We start from the raw sequence: 8,761 nt of genomic DNA, 5'->3' as shown, positions 1-8,761 counted from the left end.
AAACGTTTTGTTCAAGGTTGGGAGGGTTACTTTATAAACGTATTCCAACACAATTACTTATCGCCTGTTAAAAAATGTAGTCAGTAATATAATCTAAGTATCACAATTTAGTAATGTAATTTGATTTCTTTCTGTTACTTTTAGATTATCTCAGTATAAAATATGGTGAAATTGTTTAGCCTAATGTAGTGTTTTTAGAGCTGCAACTAGCAATTGTTGTCATCATCGATTAATCGGTCAATTTTTTTTTTTTTTATCAATTAATCAATAAGTTGTTTGGTCCATGAAGCATCAGAAAAAGGTGAGAAATGTTGATCAGAGTCCAAGATATCGTCCTCGTATGTCTTTTGTCCACAACTCAGAGATATTCAGTTTAAGTTAAGAAGCTGAAATCAGAGAATTTAGATTTGTTTTTCAATAAAAATTAGCTTAAAATGATTAATCGATTATCAATATAGATGCATATTAATTTAGTAGTCGATTAATAATAGATTAATTGTTGCAGCTGTGTGTTTTATGTTCATGGTTCTGTTTATTAATTTGTCCAGTTGTTAATTTCTTTGTTATACACAATTTATTGATTGATTTAAAGACAAAATGTGGTGAAATTTCCACCCAGTGAGGATTTTTTCTTTTTGAGGCCATAATCATGAATTTGCAGCTGTGTGTGCACTGTGCATGGTAGGATGTCGTTTTTTTATTTTAAAATTGTAATCCTACTAATAATCCACATTTTTACTAAATGTATCTGTAATCTGACCACATCTTTTTTTTTTTATCTGTAACCATAATGGAACACAGGGAAAATGTTTTCACATCCAGATGATGTAATCCTGTTGCATGTAATCTGTTACTCCCTAATCCTGGTGACCAACACATTTATGGGATGAGAATAATATAGAAATATGGTGATGTGCTGCACACACATCAAGACATAATCATACATTTTAGACTATTTCCGCCTGATGTCAAATAATAATGTAATAAAAGGCATGAATGAAGTTAAATTTTCAAACAAATGAGCCAACAGTGACACTGAAAAATGAATATTTTCTATGTGCAAAAATATTTTAGATCTGGGTTTCTTGGGCAATGTGTTCTTTTTTTTACTCTGTACTGTTTTGTCCAATAATGACTAACTATAAAGGAACAAAGACAGACAGATCAACAGTTACACAGGACCCAAAGAAGTGCAGTGTCAAATGTGGAGTAAGTTGGCCAAGGTGGTGCCAAGGTGGTGCTTGATGCTTTGCTTGTAGTCTCAGTTTTTACTGCTGCTACTCCTAGAAATGTTACAGTTTATATGATACAGTTTTCCTATAGGTGACCCTTGTTTGCTCAAATGCTGTGGGCAGGGCTTATAATACAAAACGTCCTGTCTCCGGAACACTTTCTGCTATTGAGACCACCTTTAATGGACATCCAAATAGGATGTCTGAGTAACCACGACAAACTTGGTGCCATTTGGCCAACCGGTAGCATTGTAGTAGCTTCATTTAACTATATGTGTCTCCTTTCTGTATTTGTATTTGTGTGTATGACTGTCCTCCGCATATCTCAACAACCATTCATCCAATTGACCTTGCATGTGTTTTGGTGAGGACCCAATGGAGTGCAATATCAAGTGTGAAGTCAATCAGATGAGCAGTTCTACACAACACACTGGAAGCCAAGCAATTGGACCACTCCAAAAGCATGTGTTCTTACAGATGAGGACGAAATTATTAGCCCCGCTATGACAACTGAATATTTTAAGTAAGTATTTCCCAAGTGCTGTTAAACAGAGCGAGGAATTTTTGACACAGCTTTTCCAAACATCCTAGTTGTATTTTGGTTGCTTACATTATTTTACTTCGCACACAGAAACAACATTATTTCACAAAAACCAAAAACTACCAGGGTCAAAATTATTTGACCCCTAATGCTAATAGTCAGTTGTGTATCCTTTTTTTTCTGGATAACAGCCTGCAGTTGTTTGTTGTAGTTTTCATCAAGTCTCAGACACGTCTCCTGAGGAATCCCGGCCCAGTCTTCTCTGGTGAATCTGTCAAGCTCCTCCAGGTTTGATGGTCTTCTGGCAGGGACTTTGGTCTTCAGTTCACCCCACAGATTTTCAGGTCTTTGTGCAGGCCAGTCAGTAATATTCACTTTGGTCTTCTGGAGGTAGTTCTTCGCCAGGAGCCACGTATGTTTTGGGACCTTGTGTTGGAAGACAAAGCGAAGACCCAGACACAGTTTTGCTGCTGACTGCTTGAGGTTGAGGTTTTCTTTCTACTTCAGTCTAGCTTGAAGGTGTCTCTTCTGCAGAAGTGGAGTTTCTCTAGTGTCTTGACAGTTGTTCTGGGGTCTTTAGACGCATCTCTCACTAGTTTTCTTTCCAGAGTCTTTGAAATCTTTGGCTTTCTACCTCTGCCAGTCTTGTCCTGTACTGTGTGGCTCTCTTTGAATTTCTTGATGATACTTCTCACTCCAGGTCTTGAAACATGGAAATGCCGTTATCCTTCTCCTGCTTTGTGAGCATCAACAATTCTTTTTCTCATGTCTAAACTGATTTCTTTTGTTTTTTGCACGATGCTTTCTCAAGTGACAGCTCAAACCCTTACTGAAGTTTTTATACTGTGCGTAAATGGGAAGATAAGCCTCAGTTTTAACTGATTACTGAACTTGATTTTACAAGCTGTGAGCATTACAAAGTTAAAGCACATAATTGCACAACAGTGGTTTGAGCTATGGCTCAATAAAAAAAGATCAGTTTTTTAAAGGGGCAAATAATATTGACCCTAATCATCTTATTTCTGAAATAATTCTCTTATTGTGTGTAAACAGAAATAATTCATGACGTCTCAAGGAAAGTAGTATGTTTAGAAATGCTGTTGAAAATTCCTTGCTCTGTTAAAAAAAGCACTTGGGAAAATTTTGAAAAAAACTTTAAATTTCATAGGGAGGCTAATAATTTTGTCCTCAACTGTATATGGGCACTAAACTAGGGCTGCAAATGGTTATTTTCATCGTTGACTATTTTTACTATTAATGAAATACTTATTTGGTCTATAGAGTGCCAGAAACTGGTGGAAGATGTCAATTAGAAAGCACAGGCAACATCTCAAAGATATTCAGTTTACTGTCATTGAATACAAGAAAGACAAGAAATTAGAAAATATATACAACACAATGCCTGTAAAATTTGTTGAAAACACAACCAGCACCCTGGAAATGACTGATGTTAGAGCCTGTATCCAGAACATTCCTGTTCTTAAATACTAGAATACTACATTAAGATATTTTATTAGTAACAGTTATCTATAGGTGACAGAAGGCATCACACACCACCAGTTTATTCATATATCTAATAATACAGAATGATGATAACGAAGCTGTTGTTTGCTGTGCAACATTTTATTGTAGCTCTGTAAATCAGTTGCAGAACACATGGCAAGGCAGCAGATGTGAATGTCTCTGAAACCGTGAATTCATGGAGGGCAGAGTTGTACATCTGATCATAAAAATAATCAGGCAGCAGCCTTGTGTTTAAAGTCTTTCATAAAAACTGTGCCATCTAAATGTGTCCGTGATTGAAGGCTCATCTGTTAGGCAGTTCTTTGCTGGTGTTCCTCAGGGTGGGAGAGGAGCGGGGCATGGAGGGGGGGGGGGTCATTGTGGCGGGAGAGGGATGCCCCGGGGATCGGTGACCTGCCCCTCTTGTAGATTCTTCACCAGCTGGGCCAGCCAGCGCTTGGTGGTGGTGTCGTCCTTCAGGACCTGGGCAAAGGTGGTGTCTTTGAGCTGGTCAGGGAGGCACTGACGCAGAGCTTCTCTGGCTCTGTGCAACAAAAACAGATCACAGGTCAGGCATAGATAGGCATATATAGGCAGAGATTACACTTATATTTAAATGTGTATCAGAGCATTTTTATACTTTGTTACTTTTAATAGTTTCAACTTTGATTATGCTATTATAATCAAGTAAAAATTGGGAAGAATTATGAAGAGTACATCTCAACCTGCTCTATATGAAAAGTACCCAGATGACTTTATGATTGGAGCTGTACCGTACAAATAAAAATTGGAATTTTATTTCACTTGTTTCACATTATTTTTATCCTGACTTGTTGAATCCTATCAATAAGTGTCAGTGAATCACCACAGTTTTAATTCTTTTTTAAATCTTTCACTCTTTTTTTTACTTACATATTTAATATCTTCAGGCAAACTACCTCCATGTGTCTCTAAGTTTTTCAATAGAGAAAATAAGTTCTGACGGATTAAGCTGAAAGTGGACACTGATAATAAAACTGAAGCGTATGTGAGCCTCAGCTTTGACAGTGTGAGCTCTGGATGTAACATGGCTAAAAAAACAGCATTAAACAAATTCTTTTTATGGCAAATAAACATTTTTTCAGTCAAATAACTTTTTCTATGTTGATTTCATACCAGGATGTGATCAGATAATGTTCGATATTTTTATTAAAACATAGTAAATCTAACAGTTGGCACTTGATGTTGTTGGCATCACATTGATTACACCTATATTGTTAGTGAATTCGATGGAAGTTGACTGAATGCAGAATAGCCTACTGGCCCCGGGCTTTTCACGTAACTGCACACTAACCCCTGAATAATGTGTTACAAATGCTTTGACGTGTGCTGACCTGGCATGCATGACGTGAAAACTAGACTAACTGATGAAGAACAGAAACATGCAGACAGCACTGTAGATTTTAGCTCCATGTCATACAACATAAATGACATTTGAAAAATACCCCATAAATGTTAGTTTTTTTTTTCACCATTCCCTGCACATATTTTCTCCACGCCACATGCTGAATGGGGATCAAAACTAACTAACTGTAACTATCAGAGAGCTCTGTCGCAGAATCACAGACTACATGTTATCTGGTGTCCTGTGGCGCCTCTGTGTAAGTGTTGTTTCCTATCTTGCGACAGATCCAGAAACATGATTTGGAGTTCTTATTTCAGTGGTTACGTACCTGGAGTTGTCAGACAGACGAAGGTAGCAGCGCACTACATGCTTCAGCAGGCGGGCTGACGGCTCTTTGGAGAGCTGGAGGACCATTTTACCCTGAGAGAGACAAAGAGGGACTGTGAGGCCAACAAGAAAACCTGCTCACATGTATCAGGCGTTACTCATTAAGATATGAACAACTTACAAGGATCATAGCAACATGGGAGAAGCGCTCATAAGTCTGACAGATGTATGCAAGCCCTGTATCATCCAAGAGGATCTTCTGTAGTATAAAGGTAGCAACCTAAAAACATAATTAGACCATATGTTGATTATTAGTACCAACTTTTTATCAGTTTAACTAGCAATAATATGAAAACCTGTGACTGCTGGATATGTTGGCAAGAATAAAGTCATGTTGGAGTACCGTTTTAGAGAGTTCACTGCCAGACTCCATGATGCGAAGGCACAAGGGAATTATCTCTGTGGTTAACAGGAAGTTGATGACTTCCTGCTCATCAGTCTTCACCAAAGCACCTGGACAGAGTCGGCACAAGAAAGCAATGGCATCAAACTTTTTCAAGGCATGAAGAGGACTCACTTCTAATGTCACTCTAATATTTTACAATATATCAGTATTTCTACTTTCTATCATGTAGCCAAATAAATGTTCTTAGGGCTGAGCAATATAGCAAAAAATGTATCACTATAAAATGTTTCATTTCGGTTGATATTGATAATTACTGATCATTTTGAATGACCTATTTTTAATAAGAACCAAGAGAAAAGACAGATTTTAACCACTTTATGAAATCTGACAGAAATTTCCATTAATCATTGATAAGCACCGTCTCAGCCCGGTCTGGAGACTTCTATATTTAAGTGTTTTTCTTGAAAAGTTGTTGTGTTTAAAATTTGAAGAAGAAAAAAAAAACATGCACAGTTTGCATTAGTACTTATTGGTCCCACATTGGTTTTGTTTTGTAGTTTTGTTACAGCGTGATCAAATCTTTTTTTTTCCCAAAATCACAAGTATGTAAGTGTAGACATTTTAAGGTCTACAATTTATATTTTAAGGACCCGCAGAAACCCTGTTTGACCACCTGAAAATACATCAAACAGCAGAGGTGACGGGAAGAAATGTTTGTGATGAAATCATGCCATCAAGTGTCGTGGAATGAACAGTGGAATGAACATTTCTTACCAATGACTCCTAAGCTGGTTAGGCGAAGGTACTCAAACGGTCGTGTTTTGCTCACTGTGTGTAAGAACGGGTAGAGGAAGAGAGGGATGTGTGCTGCCAGGAATGCTGACCTGTAGAGGACAAAACTCACTATTTACACTTTGCTCTGGAATGAACTACTGTATGTTTTCTAGTCATCTCATTTTTAAGTTCTGCCCTGGAACATGTTTCTAAAACCACACTGGCAGTATTTACCAATGAACTAAGTTACCTAGTCTCTGGATGGGAGGCCACACACTGGAGGAGCGCAAGGGCATTACATACTCTGTTGGACTGGTGTGCTGTCAGGGTCGGGGGGTTGATTGATGGGTAGATGTTGACAATTTCCTAGAAATGACAATGATGAAAAGGCAGACACTGCACAATGCATCACCAGCAAATGTGTCTAAGTCACTCTCTGTGGTGTGTAACCCATGGAAAACACTGACTGACTCACCTGCAGCAGGGCTGCTATAGTGCCACACGAGTGCCACAGCATGGGTGCCAGGTCAGGTACAGACTCCCTCTTCTTGCTGAGCTCCAGCAAGGCGTTTTCCCTAGTCTCTGGACTGGACAGCTCATTGATCCACTGGTAGATCTTCTCTCTGTCCACCTGTGCCAGCGCTGTGGTTACAGCCTGAAAGGAACAGAGAAAACGTAGCATCAGTACAGCCTGTTCTGTTTTCAACAGTGATATCTCAAAACAGTCAGTGTGATGCAACAGCTGCAGTTCACATCTGGGGAAAATTTAACTAAAACTGTTGCTTGTCTGTTTTAATTGTAATCAGTAATACTTTATTGATCCCTGGGAGGAAATTGTTTGTGTTACAGTTGTTCCCATTCAAGAATATTAGTATGTATAAACATATAGAAAATATTACAATGGAAATAGACATTGTAAGAATATAAAATATATGCAAATAAAACGTGCATTATGCTACCACACACACAATAAAATAGGTAAATAGAAATAAGGAAGAAATAACTCACGTTGATGTAAGATGTGATGTGTGTGATGAGAAGTGACAATAAATATGTGATATAAAAAGTACTGGATGCGTACCAGATTAAATATTTCTGTGCAGTTCATCTTAAAAAACAACATTGCGCATCACAGGAAAAATTGACAGATTTTTAGACTGAATTCAGAGTGCACGTTTACATGGCGTCTGCAGACATATTAAAAGAAGCCAGCTTATTATTATCAAGCTACCTTACCGACTCAAGCCTCAACTGAGCTAAACAGTTATCTTACAGTCTGTCTCTGCTGTGTTGCTACAAAAAACACACTGAATTCCAAGTTTGGCGATATCACTATGGTTAAACTAGCATACAATAGCCTGGGTGACATTTTAGCTAGCGCTAGCCCAGCTAATGTGTGAAGTTAACAGACGTGTACTCACCGCTCCTGTAGCCAACATTCTGAGCAGCGCGCGCTTTTAAGGCCTTTTAAAAACGCTGTATTATAAGTTTTCGGTATTTTAGACAGAAAAAGAAAAAGAATAATTATTATTATTCTGCTGAAACAGAGAGATTAGTTTAACTACATTGACTTCACTGAGCTGCTAACGACAACTCAAACACTTCCGGGTTACTATTTTCAAATTAAAAGCGGACGTACACGGAAGTGCTGCGGCTAGGAATGTAATGATACATTCAGCTCAGGATTCGATTTCCGATACCGTCTTAACCATACGATTTTTTACTTTTTTTTTTTAAGAGAATGAGCTTGCAGACAAATCATGACTGAAAAATATTCCTGTAATTATATCTCATAGAAAAATCACAACATGTCTGAGGTAGGGTGTAGCTGCAAAACTATGCGATGAATGTAAAACAACCTATATGTTCTCTTCTTAAAAGTGCCACTGAAATTATATTTTAAGAAAATAAGAAAATAATGGCAAATCTTAACAAAATTAAATTAAATATTAAATTAAATTATAATAATAATTAATTTAAAAAGTTATAATCTCAAAATAATGACAATCTTTAACAACATAATGAATCAGTACCTCAAAATAATGACAAACTTTAAAGAAAATGTTCAGTAAATTTATAAATATTTGTTATGTTTTGCTTTCACCGAGTTCAACACATCAAATTTTCATTTTCAACTGTAGTATTACACAAACCAAGCTGATTTTCTGTCCCAAACTGCAAATACATGATTGTGTTACATTTAATAAACATACAGGTAAGCGGTACATGGCAGTGCAGTAATACTGGTTGAATACACAATTTAATTAAGGCGAATGTAACTTACAGAGTGCATGTACAATGATGCAGGTCTCACTATGTGCTGTCTACAATGTGTTCACTCTCTAGAAAATGAATCACATTCATACAGAACACAAATACATACAAAATGATCACAGGCAATTAAAAACATGCACTGCTGCTATAGAAATAGCAGTTTCCAGTTTTGTTCTGCACAGTTGAATGTGTACATTTTTTTCATCACACTGATTTCTGTGAATGAATGTGTATTTCGAGTATTCACATTTAGTTTGTACTAAAGACATGTTTCAGCACTTAGGTTTTTTTTTTTATTATTAAATGTATATAAGAACAAA

General features: G+C 37.1%; 1 protein-coding gene across 1 annotated transcript; it reads right to left on the bottom strand.

Moving 5' to 3' along the window:
* Positions 1-3,377: 3,377 nt before the first annotated feature.
* cnot9 (CCR4-NOT transcription complex subunit 9) lies at positions 3,378-7,645 on the bottom strand. Its single transcript, XM_084713557.1, has 8 exons — positions 7,589-7,645; positions 6,643-6,822; positions 6,418-6,533; positions 6,168-6,277; positions 5,391-5,500; positions 5,169-5,267; positions 4,989-5,080; positions 3,378-3,820 (listed from the first exon to the last, which is right to left on the bottom strand). The coding sequence occupies exons 1-8, from the start codon at positions 7,604-7,606 to the stop codon at positions 3,652-3,654; spliced, it is 894 nt and encodes a 297-aa protein (XP_084569683.1). The 5' UTR covers positions 7,607-7,645; the 3' UTR covers positions 3,378-3,651.
* Between the last annotated feature and the right edge of the window lie 1,116 nt (positions 7,646-8,761).

The sequence above is a fragment of the Lutjanus erythropterus genome, chromosome 24 (genome assembly GCF_056507025.1).
Source record: "Lutjanus erythropterus isolate fLutEry1 chromosome 24, fLutEry1.hap2, whole genome shotgun sequence".
Classification (NCBI taxonomy): Eukaryota; Metazoa; Chordata; class Actinopteri; order Lutjaniformes; family Lutjanidae; genus Lutjanus; species Lutjanus erythropterus.
Note: the sequence above shows the minus strand (reverse complement) of the source record. Positions and strands in the feature narration are given on the sequence as shown.

Coding starts and splice junctions, on each gene's coding strand:
- cnot9 (XM_084713557.1), bottom strand. Junction 5,268..5,390: donor GCAGTGAACTCTCTAAAACG/GTACTCCAACAT, acceptor TTATGTTTTTAG/GTTGCTACCTTTATACTACA. Junction 5,081..5,168: donor CCCATGTTGCTATGATCCTT/GTAAGTTGTTCA, acceptor TGTCTCTCTCAG/GGTAAAATGGTCCTCCAGCT.